This window comes from Hemicordylus capensis, chromosome 4 (assembly GCF_027244095.1).
Source record: "Hemicordylus capensis ecotype Gifberg chromosome 4, rHemCap1.1.pri, whole genome shotgun sequence".
In the NCBI taxonomy this organism is placed as follows: Eukaryota; Metazoa; Chordata; class Lepidosauria; order Squamata; family Cordylidae; genus Hemicordylus; species Hemicordylus capensis.
Window position 1 is genome coordinate 52285556 of NC_069660.1, and position 16273 is coordinate 52301828.

The 16273-nt window shown below is 47.5% G+C and overlaps 1 protein-coding gene across 6 annotated transcripts in view; it reads right to left on the reverse strand.

The window, feature by feature from the left end:
* The window catches only part of LOC128324506 (receptor-type tyrosine-protein phosphatase V-like), a 108860-nt gene that overhangs the window by 57724 nt on the left and 34863 nt on the right, over positions 1-16273 (reverse strand). For 4 of the 6 annotated variants that reach the window (XM_053249163.1, XM_053249165.1, XM_053249164.1 and 1 more), the window contains 6 exons: positions 12975-13241; positions 11435-11704; positions 6202-6471; positions 4342-4614; positions 3463-3729; positions 2534-2809 (listed from right to left, as the gene is read on the reverse strand). In XM_053249163.1, coding sequence (XP_053105138.1) covers positions 2534-2809; positions 3463-3729; positions 4342-4614; positions 6202-6471; positions 11435-11704; positions 12975-13241 — 1623 coding nt within the window. Of the gene's footprint in view, positions 1-2533; positions 2810-3462; positions 3730-4341; positions 4615-6201; positions 6472-11434; positions 11705-12974; positions 13242-16273 lie in introns of those variants that run through there. The other 2 variants (XM_053249167.1, XM_053249168.1) reach the window with 2 other exon arrangements.

The window sequence follows — 16273 nt, forward strand, 5'->3', positions numbered from 1 at the left end:
GCAGTCAATAAACATTACGGGCTTGCGAAGATCTGTTTCAACTATGCAAGCGTGCTGGAGTGCCTCACAGTTATCAAGAGCCGCTGGGCCAAATGGACAGGTCTGTCATGCCCTTGAGCTCCGACAGCGAGGAGGAAGGGGAGGCTTGCAGCTTTCCGGCCGAGTCAGGAGTGTCTGAGGGGCAGAGCCCGGCTGTCAGCGTTCCTGAGACAGCTGTGATAGACCCAGCTGATGGTTTAGAACAGGCACAGCAGCCTGAATCAGCAGAAAGTGTGAGAGACCAATCAGAGGAAGAACTAGGCATTGAAACACCGTTGACACCACAACAACGCAGGCGTTCTAAATGCAGGACGCAATTAGAAGCTGTTAGGAGGAGCAAACGCCTATCGCTGAGGGCGGACAAGCCGTAAATTCCTACCAGCTGGGAGCTCTCGGCTTGCTCCATAAATTACAGCACCAGACTCCTACTCATTGCTGAGATTCAACGCACATCATTCAGTCAGCAGCGTCCAGCCAAGCCGTGAACTTCCCTGGCCGTGGGCCAGACCTTGACAAGGTCCAGCAGTTGCTCTGGCTGCCATGGGGGTGGGAGAGCCTGCTCGGCTCACCCCCCCCCAGCCACCACCCTCGGCTGCGCGGCACACATTGCGGCTGAAATTCGGGGGGCCCCCGGAGGTTTGGCATGGTGGGGCTGGCATGGTGTGGCTGCAGGAGGCCCCTCACAGTGGGGGTGGTCTGGGTGCCAAAATTACCTAGGTGCGCCCCTGGCCATCTTCCAGCCAGCTCTTGTATTCCAAGAAGAACCCACGTTTTTCCCCAGCTTGAACAAAAGTAGCAATGAAAAAGGGTGGGTTCTTCTTGGAATGCAAGAGCCGGCTGGCGGGTGGCTCTGAGAAGATTGTGCAAGGTCCCTGCTCAGTGTGTACCCAGAAGATAAGATTGCACTAGGAAGTCATGTGGAAGTTTGCTGCAGTGTGTGTACTGGGAGTAAGCTTGCGTTTGGAACTTGTGTGAAAGATCCAAACACCCCACAACTTATTGATATCTAGAAAGGTCTTTGGATGCTCTGCTCTGCCCAAACACCCTGTCATAGAATGACAAAATGAATAATCTGCTTTGGATTTCACTATCCTAAATAGTTTAGTGTCATCTACAAAATTAGCCACTTCGCTGATTACCCCAACTTCTAGAACATTTATAAATGTTAAAGAGCACTGGGCCCAGTACAGATCCCTGTGGGACCCCACTTCTTACTTTCCCCCATTGTGAAAACAGTCCATTTATTCCTACTCTCTGTCCTTCAGCCAGTTACTAATCCACACATGAACCTGTCCCCTTATCCCATGACTGCTAAGTTAACTCAAGAGCCTTTGGTGGGGAACTTTGTCAAAAGCTTTTTGGAAGTCCAAGTATACTATGTCAACTAAGGATATGTACGAACTGGTCCAGAGGTCTGGAGTTCAGGCCGGTTCAGTGGCAAGGGTGTGTGTGTTTACCTTTAAGTAGCAGGGAGGGTGCTCATCCCCCCTCCTGCCGCTTTACCCCTGCTGGCACTATCTGTAAAACTGCTGGCACAGGGCAACAGCATACCACCTTGCTGCCCCGGTCAGCGTCACGCACGTGCACGCACATCGGTCACTTCTGGTCCGACGCTGACCAGGGTGGTGAGGAGGTATGCTGCCACCCCGCACCAGCAGTTTTGCAGACAGCGCCGGCAAGGGAAACGTGGCAGGGGAATGAGCACCCTCCCTGCTCCTTAAAGGTAATCCCCCCTGCTGCCGAACCAGCCGAGTGCCGGTTCGTGCACATCCCTAATGTCAACCGGTTCACCTTTATCCACATTGATGTTGACACTCTCAAAGAACTCCAAAAAATTAGTGAGGCAAGACTTGCCCTTGCAGAAGCCATGGTGGTTCACTATTTATATACCGCTTTTCAACAAAAAAAGATCTCAAAGCAGATTACAAAGAAAAAGGCATGCGAAAACAGTTCCCTGTCTCGAAAGGGCTCACAATCTTTAGACAAAAAAAACCAAACCCACATAGGAACCACCAGCAACAGACAGGGATGCTATACTGGGCTGAATCTTCCCCTGCAAAATATAAGAAAGCTGCCACTAAATTTCCATTCAAGAATTCCAACAAACAATAATTAAAATGTATGATCTTAAAAGTAAAATAAAAATGTTTGAAATTCCAAAATCAAATGCAAATTCTGAAATCTTTGCTGAATTTTGAATTTGTGTGAAATTTTGTTCTTCTTCAGCAGCAAAGACTTTGCTTGTCCCTTGTAATATCCCATTTATTATTTCCTGGTCTTCTTTTCCTACCATTCCTCTCTTCCTCCCTTCACTCATCTTCACAACCTGGACTTTGATGCACTCACAGCACCCACTGCTTTTTGCATGGCATGCCTCCCTCTGATAGCAACTCTTTTTTATTTGTGTGTATAGAGGGAGAATCACCAAATGCAAATCAGAGACAGAACTTGCCTGGAAACACCCTACTATTTCTCCTTAGAGTGGCATACTCACATGTCCAATCACTGGCTCTTCGAACAATAGATTGGTATGGTCCAGCAGCTACCACCATCTGCAGGGTGTACTGACGTCCTGGGACCAGCCGTTCAAAGCTGACATTTGTCCAGTCCTTTGCAATTGTCATGTTTTTGATCACCATTTGTGATTTAGTTTCCAAAAGTGTTCCTACATAGTGGCCTCTGCCCCCAGAGGGATTCTGCCAAGAAGCATACAGTGACCTTGTGCTGTTACCTTCATTGCTGAGTCTCAAATGCTCTGGAGGCAAAGGATCTGAAAGGAAGAGATCAGGGCATTTAGGCCTTGTTGTGGTATAGGCAAAATAGTCAGTTCTGCTTTTCCACTACAGTTGCTGCCCATTCATAGTCCTTGGAACCTAACAGTACACTGGTCTTTCTCATTCACCCATAATTTCACAACTCATTTTAGTCAGAATTCTTGCCTGTTCCTATTGTGCTTCGATTCCTCGCTTTTGCTTTGGCCCTTCCCTGTGGTATTAGAATGCCTTTCATTTATTGTCCACTGCTAATCCTGCATAGGATGTACATTAAGGAAGGGGAAACATCTTCTGTTGACTGAAGCAAAATTACTGCTCTAGACAGCTGCCCAGAATTTCCTCAAAAAATTCTGAAGGAGCTGCTTTGAAGGAAACAATTCAAAGACCGTGGCTCTCAAACTGATCATATTTATCTCCAGCCTCTATGTAGATGTATCCTAGTTGTGTCCAAGGCAGCAAGGCAGAGTCCCAAATGGCTTTGTACATCATAGTGGCTGGCTACCACTCTGGCCACATTTGAAAAACCCTGCACTAATTCAAGGCTTTCCAGGTGTGGTAGTAACTGCCTAGCCACCTCTATTTCCCTGGGCACTCACTAGCACTCTATAAACCATACATGACAATACATTGTGCTTCTCCTGGCACTCACATGTCCAGTTGCTGAGGCGGAGGGGCAGGGAGATGTGAGGCCCAGCAACAGCGCAGATCTCCCAGGCATAGTGAGTGCCTGGTCTCAGCCCCTCATAAGCCAGGCTGGACTTGCCCTTAGGCACTGAATTGTTTTGTACCAGCATGAGGGGCTCCACGGTGTACAGTGCAGTCACATAGCCAGTCCCAGCCACTTCTTTCCAGTAAGCCTGAAGTGTGTGCGCATTCCCCTGGCTCAGCAACCTCCCACCTGTTGGAGCTGTGGGATCTGAAAAGGAAGAAAAAGAGTCGCAGAATTATGGACAGGACTTCCCATAAAAGATCCCAAGTAGGGAGCACTTTATTCCAAGTAGGGAGCACTTCTTTGGGGTGCAGAATGGAAGACATTGACAAAATGTATCTCTCCCACAAAACTTGTGGTGGAATTTCTCCCCTTAGCATCCAGGATGGGATGTATGCATAAGTAGCAGAATACGTCCTTGTACAGGTTCATTTTTGAAACTAAGGGGTAAACTCCATCTTTCTCAGCATCATACTCAAATACAGAAGGTTTGTTTTTTTTCCAAAGCTTCACTGAAACTACAAGATGGAGATCTGTTCCCTGGAAGTCTCTCTCCAAAGACTTCATGTGAGTCAAATGAGTCACCATCTTTCCATGCTGTCCTTGGCCCCCAAGCTAGAACAACCAACACAACTATCTTAGGCGCTGAAATGCCAAAGATGATATGTGCTATCATCTGATAGCACTAACATAGGCTGCCCCATGCAACATGCTCTTCTAGCTAGTCATTCAATTGCTTCCATCCTCAAACATATATCCAAGAGTGTCTACAGTAGCAACTCCCTCCTTCCAGAATCTAAGCGCTGAGCCCATGCTTACATGTCCAGGCCGAAGTGCTCTTTGTGGATGCTGTATGTGGCCCAGCAATAGCTGTCACCCAGGCAATGTAGTGATTCCCAGGTCTTAAGCTGCGGAAGATGACATGTGTGCCGTTCCTTCCCACTGACATATTTCTGACAGGTGTGCCACTCTCTCCTGACTGCAGAATCACCTGATAGGATTCTCTTCCTCCAGCTGGTGAGTGCCATGCTGCCTTCAAAGTGTTATTTCTGTCATAGTTGATCAAGCTCACATTGGTTGGCTTCAGGGGATCTAGAAAGATGAAAGGGTGGGTCATCATTCTCAATGAATGAACTGCCCAGAAACATTATAGATTTGAAGCCTGGGGACAGGGCCCATGTCTTCCATACTTCATGTACAGAAGAGTACAGCTAAGCATACAATTAAAGTTAAATACTCTGCAAACATCTGCTCTGCAACTGATTGCTCAGATTAATAAGAGAATATTTGTCCATTCACAAAAACAAACACAAAAGATGCAGAATCTGTCTTATTACAAATATATTTGATGTGAGGCAAACTTATACTTCAAAGAAAGGAAGTGAAATTAGTTGCTTTGCATAATACAGGTTAGGAAAGGGCAAAAGGCTAAATTTACAATTAGCTTGAATTATCCTAATGAACTCTATTAACTGCAGCAACACCTTGTAATATCTGGTTCATGGGATCTGAAGAGACTTTCTGAAATATTTATTTAAAATATTTCTACCCTGCCCCTCCAGCACACTGCTATTTGGGGTGGCTTCCAATAAAAGCAACAATAAAATACAATTAAAAAACAAAGCAACTAAAATGAACAGCAACAAAAATTTAAAGCAGCAACAAAAGGCTAAAATTGGTTAAAACTGGAAAACCAGGTTTAAAACACTTCTCAGAAGAGAAGGGCCTTCAAGCGGTTTTTAAAACTTATCTGTGAGAAAGACTGGCAAAGGAGGAACATATGTACCAGTTGATTGAAGATAATTTTAATGAAAGAAAGCAAATCTACCTGGCTTTCTCAAATTCACAGCCTTATTACATAAAACAAAATATCTCTGGTTTAGCTATACAGAAAGATAATTACAGAAATTATTTTACACTAGGGAAATATAGGAGTACAATAAGGCATCAGAATATACCATTTGTCTATCTTACAAAGATAGCTTCCTCATCACACAAAGAGCTTCCTTATACAAATTCATCATGTGCATATTTGGGCCAAACCAGATGTGACTTGAATCATATTGTTTGTCCTTGCATGCCCCTTGAATGTCTGCAAACAGCAGCAGAGGAGACCACAAATTTAGACTGGGACATGGCATGAGGAGAGGGATGATTAACTCTTCCTCCCCAGCTATGGTCCTAATCTGGATTGTAAACCACCCCATCCCCAACTGCTATTTGCCTTTGGCAAATATAATGCCAAAGAGTGCTATCCTCCTAGGTCAAATAGTGAGTGCTATCCTCCTAGGTCAAATAGCAGCCATTATGGGATGGAGGGGGCCAGTCTGAGGACTGCAGCACAGGAATGAGAGAATCATCTCTCTCTTCCATGCTGCATCAAAATTTATATCACCCCCCCATGATTGCTATTTACACACACACACACACACACACACACACACACACACACACACACACACACACGATGTAAGGGCGTTACCATCACATCTAGTCTGGCCCTATGTCATCCATATCCAAATGAGTCAGACAAGACTTCTTGGTATCTCAAGACAGGAACTATCTGCTCCTGTAATGCTAGCTTAATCCCATTTCATAGACTCTCAGTAACATCTTATTTCATGTTAAGTCCTGTCTGCCTACCAAGTGCCATGAGCAGTATCCTGCCTCCATACTCACTTGTATAAGCAGTGGCGCTGGGTCCCTCAATCTGGTAAGGCCCAGCTGTGGCTGTAACCTCCAAATGATAGGGGGTACCCGGTTGCAGGTGCTGGAAAGTGTAGTTGGACAGACTGCTCCTGACTGACACTGTGGTGCTCTCAGCTGGGGTGTGGAGGTTGTGGAGAGTGAAACGCAGCCATTCTGCTCCACCTGTGTTGGCCCAAGAGGCAATCAGACTGGAAACGGAGTTACCACCCTGGAACGTCAATGTCTTGGGACCAATGGGAGCTGTTGGGAGACCAATGGGGAAAGTTGAAGGGACTGAAAAGCTAAAGAGGTCTTGGGTGGGTTCAACCAAGTATGCGAGTGGACCCAAAAAGCTCCAGTTTTGTCATAAAAAAGCCAGACTAGAATTTGCTAAAATGCATATTGACAAGCCACAATGCTTCTGGGAGAATGTCCTTTGGACAGATGAGACAAAACTGGAGCTTTCTGGCAAGTCACATCAGCTCTATGTCCACAGATGAAAAAATGAAGCTTTCAAAGAAAAGAACACCATACCTACTGTGAAACATGGAGGAGGCTCGGTTATGTTTTGGGGCTGCTTTGCTGCGTCTGGCATGGGGTGCCTTTAGTCTGTGCAGGGAACAATGAAATCTCAAGACTATCAAGACATTCTGGAGCAAAGCGTACCGCCCAGTGTCAGAAACCTCTGTCTCAGTCGCAGGTCCTGGATCCTCCAACAGGATAATGACCCAAAACACACAGCTAAAAGCACCCAAGAATGGCTAAGAAAAAAAATTGGACTATTCTGAAGTGGCCTTCTATGAGCCCTGATTTTAATCCTATTGAACATCTATGGAAAGAACTGAAACATGCAGTCTGGAGAAGGCACCCTTCAAACCTGACACAGTTGGAGCAGTTTGCTCTGGAAGAGTGGGCCAAACTACCTGTTGACAGGTGTAGAAGTCTCATTGAGAGCTACAGGAATCGCTTGTTTGTAGTGATTGCCTCTAAAGGTTGTGCAACAAAATATTAGGTTACGGGTCCCATCATTTTTGTCCATGTTGTCCATTTTCATTTGTGTTATTATTTGAAATACTAGTGTTTTCAGGCCCGTTGTAATAACGGGCGCTAGTAGGGGAGAGTTTCCCCCCCCTGCCCCACTCCCTCTGGCCTTTGCCCCCCCCCGCCCTTCCAGCTGCCCGAGACCTCCTTACCCGAAGCAGCCCGCGACAGTCGGGTGAACTAAAAGCAGTTTTTGCGAAGAAGAGAGGAGCTCCCGAACAGAGCTCCTCTCTGTGCTAAGCCAATGCCCAAACTGCTGCTATGGACGCAAAGGACGCAATAGGCATCCTTTGCACCCAAAGCACCAGTTCGGGAAGAGGCTTAGCACAGAGAGGAGCTCTGTTCGGGAGCTCCTCTCTTCTTCGCAAAAACTGCTTTTAGTTTGCCTGACTGTCGCGGGCTGCTTCGGGTAAGGAGGTCTCGCGCAGCTGGGAGGGCGGTTGGCGGCGGCCGCGGAGGCATTCTCCTGGGCCATTTTGGCCCTTAATCATTTGGGGGGGGAGCAGGGAAGGAGAATTTGGGCAGCTGGGAGGGCGGGAGAGCGGGTGGCGGCGGCAGCCGGGCGGACTCTGGGGGCGCCACTGCCGGTCCGGTCCGGGCTGCCCCCGCCTCACGTTCCCGGCCGGTCTCCCCGGCCGGGCAAGGGCCCCAAGGACTCCCAGCCGCCCAGCTGCGGCGGCAGCACCAAGCCTCGGCAGCGGCTCTGCCACCACCTTGGCCGGCTTCCCCCGCCGCCTCCTCCCCCCGCCCGGCTTCGGCGGCGCGGCCAGGCCGCGGCCATGGCTCCGCTGCGCCTTGGCCGCGCCTCGGCCAGTGTCCCCTCCTCCGCAGTCCCGGCTTCTTCGGGGCGGCCGTTTCTGGCCGCCCAAGATGGCCGCTGGGTCCTGCCTGTCATGCCTGCCTTGCTCTGTTCTGGGCATGCGCAGAGCGCATGCCCAGAACAGGTGAGGCACGAACGCACGCTTGGTGTCCGTCCACGGACGGACACCAAGCGTTTTATTAGAGAGGATTCTGTTGCATCAAAACTCTAAAGCAAAGTCTGATTTTTGTTAAATGCGGAATAAACAATGATGCGTGCCAATTACATTTGTCAGTTTCAAGTTATTTCAGAGACGACTGTGGGTTCTTAATTTTTGTGGAGGGGTACCAACACATTTGTCCACATGTACAAGAAATGTCACAGTTTGCAGATCAGTCCTCCATATGTTGACTTTCTGAGTATCTGAATATCCAATGTGAATTAAAGAGGAATCCAGTTGTCCTTGAATAAAGTAAGAATGTACATTTCGTATCTTATGAGGAGTTGACCAACCGCAAGTCGCATATAGGGAATATCCTTCCTTATCTACTACAGCCATATGTGTTTTGGCCTATAGTGGGCCTTCTTCAGTGGCATTACTTTAAAGGAATCCTTGTATTTCCCCAGGTAGCACCTATGCTGTCAAGTGGATGACATCCTTTATAATAATGCCACTGAAGAAGGGGAAATGGTGGAATTGGGGGTTTTCGGGGACGTTTCTGGACAGCTGGAGAACTGTTCCCTCTAACAGGGATTCCCAGATGTTGTTGACTACAACTCCCAGAATCCCCAGCTGCAAGGGCTTTTGCTTGGGGATTATGTGATTGTCAGCAACATCTGGGAATCCCTGTTAGATGAAACACTGAGCTGGACACCTGTAGAGCATGGCATGGCAGGTTATTTCTCCAATTTCTGCCTTTTTATTGCTTTTTTTGTCGTCCAGGAACCTAACCCCACAATTGCCATTGATATAAGGTCTCATTATCCATAGTTCCATTATCCATGGAAACTGATGGGAACAGAACCCTCGTGGAGAATGAGAACTACCTGTATGTCTCAACAGGTATCATCAAACAGTCAGAGTCAGAGTTTATTCATTGTATACAGCCAAAGGCCATTGTACAAAACAGGTACAGCCACCCACACTCAGGCACGTGCAAATATAAACAGCAACCCACCCGAGAGAAAGAAAGTCCCCTTTACATTCAATAACTACATATTTTAGGTAATTAGCCCATATATTTTGAACTGCTAAAGCAAATGAGGCTACACATTGGAAAACCCTAGAATCACTTTATTATTAAGATATTTATCTTACACTGGTAGAGATAGAGGGCAGTGGAGAAGGTAACGGGGCAAACCTTCAATATAAAGCTGGCCACATATACAAAACTTTTGCTCCAAAGGGATTTGGCAATATCCGCCATCAATCATTGCCATCGGCATAGTTTGAAATCTTAGAGCTGTGAAAACGTGGCACAGTTAAGAACATAAGAACAGCCCTGCTGGATCAGGCCCAAGGCCCATCTAGTCCAGCATCCTGTTTCTCACAGTGGCCCACCAGATGCTGCTGGAAGCCACAGGCAGGAATTGAGGGTGTGCCCTCTCTCCTGCCATTACTCCCCTGCAACTGGTTCTCAGAGCCATCCTGCCTTTTGAGACTGGAGGTGGCCCACAGCCCTCCGACTAGTAGCCATTGATGGACCTCTCCTCCATGAAGTTATCCAAACCCCTCTTAAAGCCATCCAGGTTGTTGGCTGTCACCACGTCCTGTGGCAGAGAGTTCCAAAAGTGGATCATGCGTTGTGTGAAAAACAACTAGTTTTAAACAACTATTTTAATCAGGGTGCTTTCCAGATTACACGCTGTTCAGCGGTAGTTTACTTTGACTTGGCAGGATCATCTTGAAACCGTAAATAAAGGGTGTTGTGCAAAACAACCAGGAAGGGGAGCAGTCTTTTCTAGCTTGCACGAACCTCCTACAATGGGAAAATACAGCTATTTTTTTTTTACAACATTGTAGTACTGTAATGCAAAAATAAAACCCAAAAGAAGGCATAGGAAATGTGAACAGCATCTTGCTGACAGCGTAGGGACTGCGATGTCAAAACACAGGCAGTATGGAAACACACTTAATGGACATGTAGTGACACTGTTGTAGGGTGTAATCTAGAAAGCTCCGAGGTAGCAAGCTCTCCAATGGTTGATTTTCAGCCTGCCAAACCATGGGGAGAATCTGGTAGTTGTGATTGCTCTCCTATCGTCCCTAGCATCATGTTCTAAATCTTCCAGGAATATTCACAGAGGGGGTAGCCACAGATGACAAAGGCAGAGGTGCACCTAGGTAATTTTGGAGCCTGGACCTAAAGGCCTTTAGAGCCTCCCACCCCAACCGCTGCAAGTTAAGCATAATTTTTTAACAGGTAGGTTCTTGAGGGCACAAACCACACCACCCAGGCAGACTAAAGAGTATTTGGGGGCCCCCAGGGGTGTGGAGGCCCTGGATTTCAGCCCCAAAGTCCAGGGGTAAGAGCGCCTCTGGACAAAGAAGAAACATTTGCTCCTGTGTGAGGATGAGAAATGAATGACTTCCAAGAGTCATTCCTGCAGTCTTAATTAGTTCTCATATTAAAAAATTACTAACGTTTTTAAAAAATGTGTTGCCCCATTAATGAGAGATGCCTTTTAAACTGATTAAAGTGGTTTTAGTAGATGAATCTGATTAATCAATTCAGGCTGCAATCCTGTAGTTATGATTTAAAAAACAAAACAAAACAGTTTAAGTGTCATAAGCTGGCAGAACTCAAGCTATGCCTCTGCACTCTCCACTACTGTATGCTGAGATAACTGTTCCACTGTGGCAGTTGAATGCTATGCTGACATATCTGCACTGCCAGTATAACTCTCTACATTGAAAGCCGTCAAAAGAGGTGGAAATGTGGGTGTGTGATGGGCAGGACAGGGAGGAGCTTTTTTTAAAAGCTTGATGGTCTGAGAGAACAGAATAGAAAAGAATCAATTCTCTTCCAGGTTAGAAACATTTTCTTGCCTGGATGCCTGGAAATGATTCTCACTTCCCAGAGACAACCACGTGAGTGGATATTTACAGGCCTGTCTGATGAGTTCTGAAGATGCTGTGCATTAACTTAACCTCCCATTTATCTGTTTAGTCCTTGTGTACTATCACCTCATTATTCCTTAGACATGTGGGTACAATGAGATACTAGAGGCCCATCCATATAGCTGATCCATATAGCAGACACCTCCATCTCTGCAGAAATGAGTTTACCTCAGGATCAATGGTGGCCCTCTCAGGGTAGTGAGGTGATGCTGGTCCTGTTTTATTCTCTGGTCACTCACAGTCAAAGCACTAACTTCACATACCTGTCCACTGACGTGCACTGGTGCTTGCCATGAAATATCCAGCCAGTGTGGTGATGCGCAGGGCATATTCACTGCCCGCCAGAAGCCTCTCAAAGCGGAATGTGGTGGCATCTTTTGAGACGGTCACATTCCTGACAACTGCCTTTGAGTCTATGTGGTAGAGAATCAGCTGGTACCCATCCTTCGCACCTGGGGCTTCACTCCAGGAGGCCAGCAACACTGAGAAGCTGCCATGACTGTTCAGGATCACATCCCTCACAGGTGAAGGAACTACAAGAAGATGTGGATTCAAAAACCAGAGACACCAGTGAATAAGGGTACTTGAGCTAAGGGTACTTGAAATAATACTATATATTATTTACCTGAACCCCAGACCTGTGCCCTGGCCCCCGCACTTCCTGGTCAAGAGGAGAGCTGGTCTTGTGGTAGCAAGCATGACGTCCCTTTAGCTAAGCAGGGTCCACCCTGGTTCCATATGAATGGGAGACTACATGTGTAAGCACTGTAAGATATTCCCCTTAGGGGATGGAGCCACTCTGGGAAGAGCATATAGGTTCCATGTTCCCTCCCTGGCATCTCCAAGATAGGGCTGAGAGAGGTTCCTGCCTGCAACCTTGGACAAGCCACTGCCAGTCTGTGTAGACAATACTGAGCTATATGGACCAATGTTCTGACTCGGTATAAGACAGCTTCCTATGTTCCTATGTTCCAAAATATGTTTAATGTGCAATGTTCTGCTACAGTCTTTCCAATGTGTGATGGGGCTGTAATTTGAACTAAAAGATGCATGCTCCAAATGCTCAAGGCCCCCTACATGTGCATGCAGAAGGGATGGCAGGAGAATGCTGCATTCCATACAACTGCCATGAATGGGTCTAATCCCCAGCAGTCTAACCCCTGCAAGAGCATTGCTGCTGCTGCAGTGGGAAAAGAGAGGGGAAGAGACAGAAAGGGAGAAGCAGAGCGGGGAGAGAGATGGAGTGAGGGAAAGAGACAGAGGGAGACTGAGGTATCAGGGAATTTAGTCATGCCTCAGGGAGTAACAACTGCAACAAATATGGCAGCCTTCAATGGCCACTTCTGGGGCAGACACTTCTTCCATCTGCCCTCCTTAGGAGCACTGCTGCTGAGGACGAGAGTGATTGCAGTGGAGCTTGACAGCAGGGGTGGGAAGCTGGCCATGATGGGACAGTTAGCTGTTATCACCACTTCTGGGAAGGGTTGCTACTCCTTGGTGTCCACTATGGGTTCTCTGGAGGAGATACATTGAGGGAGAGTGGCAGCAACGACCAGGGGCCCAAGGAAAGCGCTTTTTTCCATCTGGTCCCCTTAGGAGCATCACTGTCAAGGAGAAGAGTGACTAATTGGTATTGTGATTGTTTTGATATTTATATTTGATATTTATATTTGTAAACTGCCTTGGGGTTTAGGGACAAAAGGCAATATAAAAATGTAATAAACAAACAAACAGACTGTAACCACTCTTTATCCAAATACAAAGGAACTAAATGCAAATCAACTGTAGCTCTCTTCCACTTACCTGTTTGCCCAGTGATCCTCTTCGTGGAGTTCCTTGCACAGCCCAGTAATGCAGTGACTTTGGTGCTGTATCGTGTTCCAGGAAGCAAGCCTTGGAAGCTGAAGCTGGTGGCATTTTGGCCAGCCGATCCATCCTGCAGTAGAGTGTCTGTCTCCAAGTCATAAAGGGCCAGTGAGAAGCCCTGGACTTCTCCCAAGAGTTTGTCCCAAGTTAGGAAGAGGGAGTCAGAGCGGCCCTGGTTGCTCACACTCACATTTAGGAAGTGTTCTGAAGAAGACAAATAGAGTAGACCATAAGATATGATGATGATTGATGATGATACAAAACGTTTGTGTAGTACTTCTAAGTGTTCGAAGCTCTGTCAATGTATTGTCTTGTAATCCTTACATAACAACCTTGTAAGGTATTACCATCCACATATTGCAGATGAGGGTCTAAGGCTAAGTGAATGGTTTGCTCAAAGCCATGAAGTGAGATTGGAACCAGGGACTTCCTGTTTTGTATATCATTCTTTCGGCTCCTGCAAAACACCAGCTCTCAGTGCTTGGCAGCTGTAGCCTCTGACACTGTCTGGTGTCTTCAACTCCTGTTGCCAAAGGACTCTGTTCTGCATATCCACAGGCAAGAGTGGATTATTATTTATTTTAATAACTGTTTTATATTATTGTTTTTATGGTGCCTTGTGTTTTTTAAATGTGTGTTGACTTTTAAATATTACTTTAAATTTTGTACACTGCCTAGCAGGGGCGTAACTATAATCCCCTGCTAACTGGGCAAAGAGGCACCTTTTACCGTGGTGATTCTCTTTATTTAGCAGGGGGAGAGTAACTGGCCCTATCCACCCCCAACACAGTACTTCCAGTGACTGTTGCTGGTGTCTAGCTTATGTTTCTTTTTAGATTGTGAGCCCTTCAGGGACAGGGTTCCATCTTTTTGTTTGTTATTTCTCTGTGTAAACCGCCCTGAGCCATTTTTGGAAAGGCGGTATAGAAATCGAATAAATAAATAATAAATAATAGGGCAAGGGGAGACAGTTGTCTGGGGGCCCACTGCCTTGGGGCCTCCCCCAGTGGTAGGTCACATGACTGATTCCCTCAGCAGCGCACTCACATGGGCTTCCTTCAGTTGTATTCATCCTACGAAATTGATGTGGGTGTTAAGACCTGGAGCTACCAGAACAGCATGTCTTTCTCTAGTACCATTAAATGACTTGCATCATCCACAATTTACAAAAACTAGAAACTGGGTGATCACTACATGTTTCCATCTTCCAACCAAACTACACCATACATGACCCATTATCTATTAGGGCTGTGTGACGCTTTGTAGGCTGAAATAGTTCTGAATCAAATTGTCCCGATTTGGCACAATTTAGCCCGAACCAATCGGCCACCCACTTTGGGTGTCAGGATCCGCCCTGGCTCAACCTCTGTGGGTCCCTCAGAGGAGGAGGGCCCCAGCATGGCCCAAGGGGAATCCTCAGGAAAGGACCATGACATGGCCCCTGGAGAGATTTGGAGCAGGGAAGCTCCAAGGCTCCCTAGGGCCCAGGAAGAACCCCAGGAACAACTCCCCAAATGTGGCCCAGGAAGAACCTCAGGCTGAGGATGATTCTGACAGGACCCCTGAGGAAGACCCCAGCACAGCCCCTGATGAGGAGGACTGGTAGAGCCCCATATGGGATCACCCTAAGCAATGACACCAAGGATCCGCAACCATCTACTCCCTGGGGTTTTCCACCTTCTCCAGACTCCCAGGCAGACCTTCTCCAGACCCCAAAGGAGAGGAGCTGCCAAGCCCCCTGAGAGTGCCATTGCTGTTGAGGCACAGCCTGTTGGGGTTTGTGATTATTTAGCAAAGCACCAAGGAAGCTACCACTCCAGTTACAGAGTGCAGAGTTTAGTAGTTGCAGCTATTTCAGTAACACACATGGAGATCACTGAAGAGTCTAAACTAAACAGGTGTATTAGTAAAATACATTTGGGATAGGAAAGACCTATTCTGTCTATCAGCTACATAATGAACACGTAGGGAGGGAGAGAGAAGTTTCCACCTTCTCCCTAGGAGGAAAGGAAGAGGACCGACTCACTACAGGAAGTACCTGAGGAGTCAAGGCAGGAGTCATAGAGCAGAGGAAAGCAGGGACAGGTAAGGAGACCCTCACTAGCTACCTCTACTCCCAATGCCCCTAGTGATCATTAGGATAGTTGGTGCAAAAGGTTGATGCACTGGAACTCCATTTCCAACAGTGTCAACCTGCAGGAACAGTGGAGAAGCACTCGCCTGGCAGCATGACAGCATTTGCTGGGAAATCTCCTCCTCAAGGCCAAGAGGTCTACTCAGGAGGAACCTTAGGACCAGCTCCAGCTGCAGTACCTAATGACCCAAAGACCAGCAATCAGCTGGAACCCCTTAAAAACCTTCCAGAATCTCAAGATGGCTGCTTTTGCAACCATTCTGCTAGCTGTGTTCTCCAGCTCCCTTTTTCTAATACCATGTTCCCCACAGCAGAAGTACTCTCTAGTGTACCTACTTTCTGCTTGAACAGCCTCAGTACTGGATGTCCTTGGGATCCGGCCTCAGCAGACCCCTACCCTCAACCAAGCCTGAGCACTGACCAGCCCAGCAGTGCTCTTGCCTGGTGAGCAGAGGCGTAACTATAGGGGGGGCAGAGGGGGCACGTGCCCCGGGTGCCATCTTTTTTGGTCACATGGGGGGCGCCGCCATGACAAAAATCTTTTTTAATTTTTTTAAAATTTTTTTGTTAATACAAATGTTTCCTGCTCAGTGCAGCAGCGCTGCAGCAGTCAAGGGAGCACGTCGGCGCCCCCTCCCCCATGAGCGGTCCCTTCCGCGCCGCCCGTGCCCCCCCCATTGCTTTGCTGGTGCCTGGCGGCCAGTCAGTGGCCTGGCTTGGTGGCGGCGGCGGGTGCTTGTGAGGAAAAACCTAAGTATAATGTAGTATGTTGGGGGCGCGGGGGGCGCCATTTCAATGCTTGCCCCGGGCGCCGTTTTCCCTAGTTACGCCTCTGCTGGTGAGTTTTCACCCCCACCTTGCTGACCCTGTGGAGGCATTGGGTCAAACTGAGGCTAAATTGAAGTTGGATCTGTCAAACTGATTCAGAACTGGTTTGGCCTCCAAAGCGTCTCCCTCCTTTCCCCACATACTCTTCTTACTGGGCTCATGGAGAGGTGAGATACTCCTGGCAATGAGGGACCAGCAGCTGTGACATATGGCCCCCTCTTTCAGTCCTGGAAGAGGTCTTTCCTTTTTATTTTCCTCCTTCTGCAGAACTTTC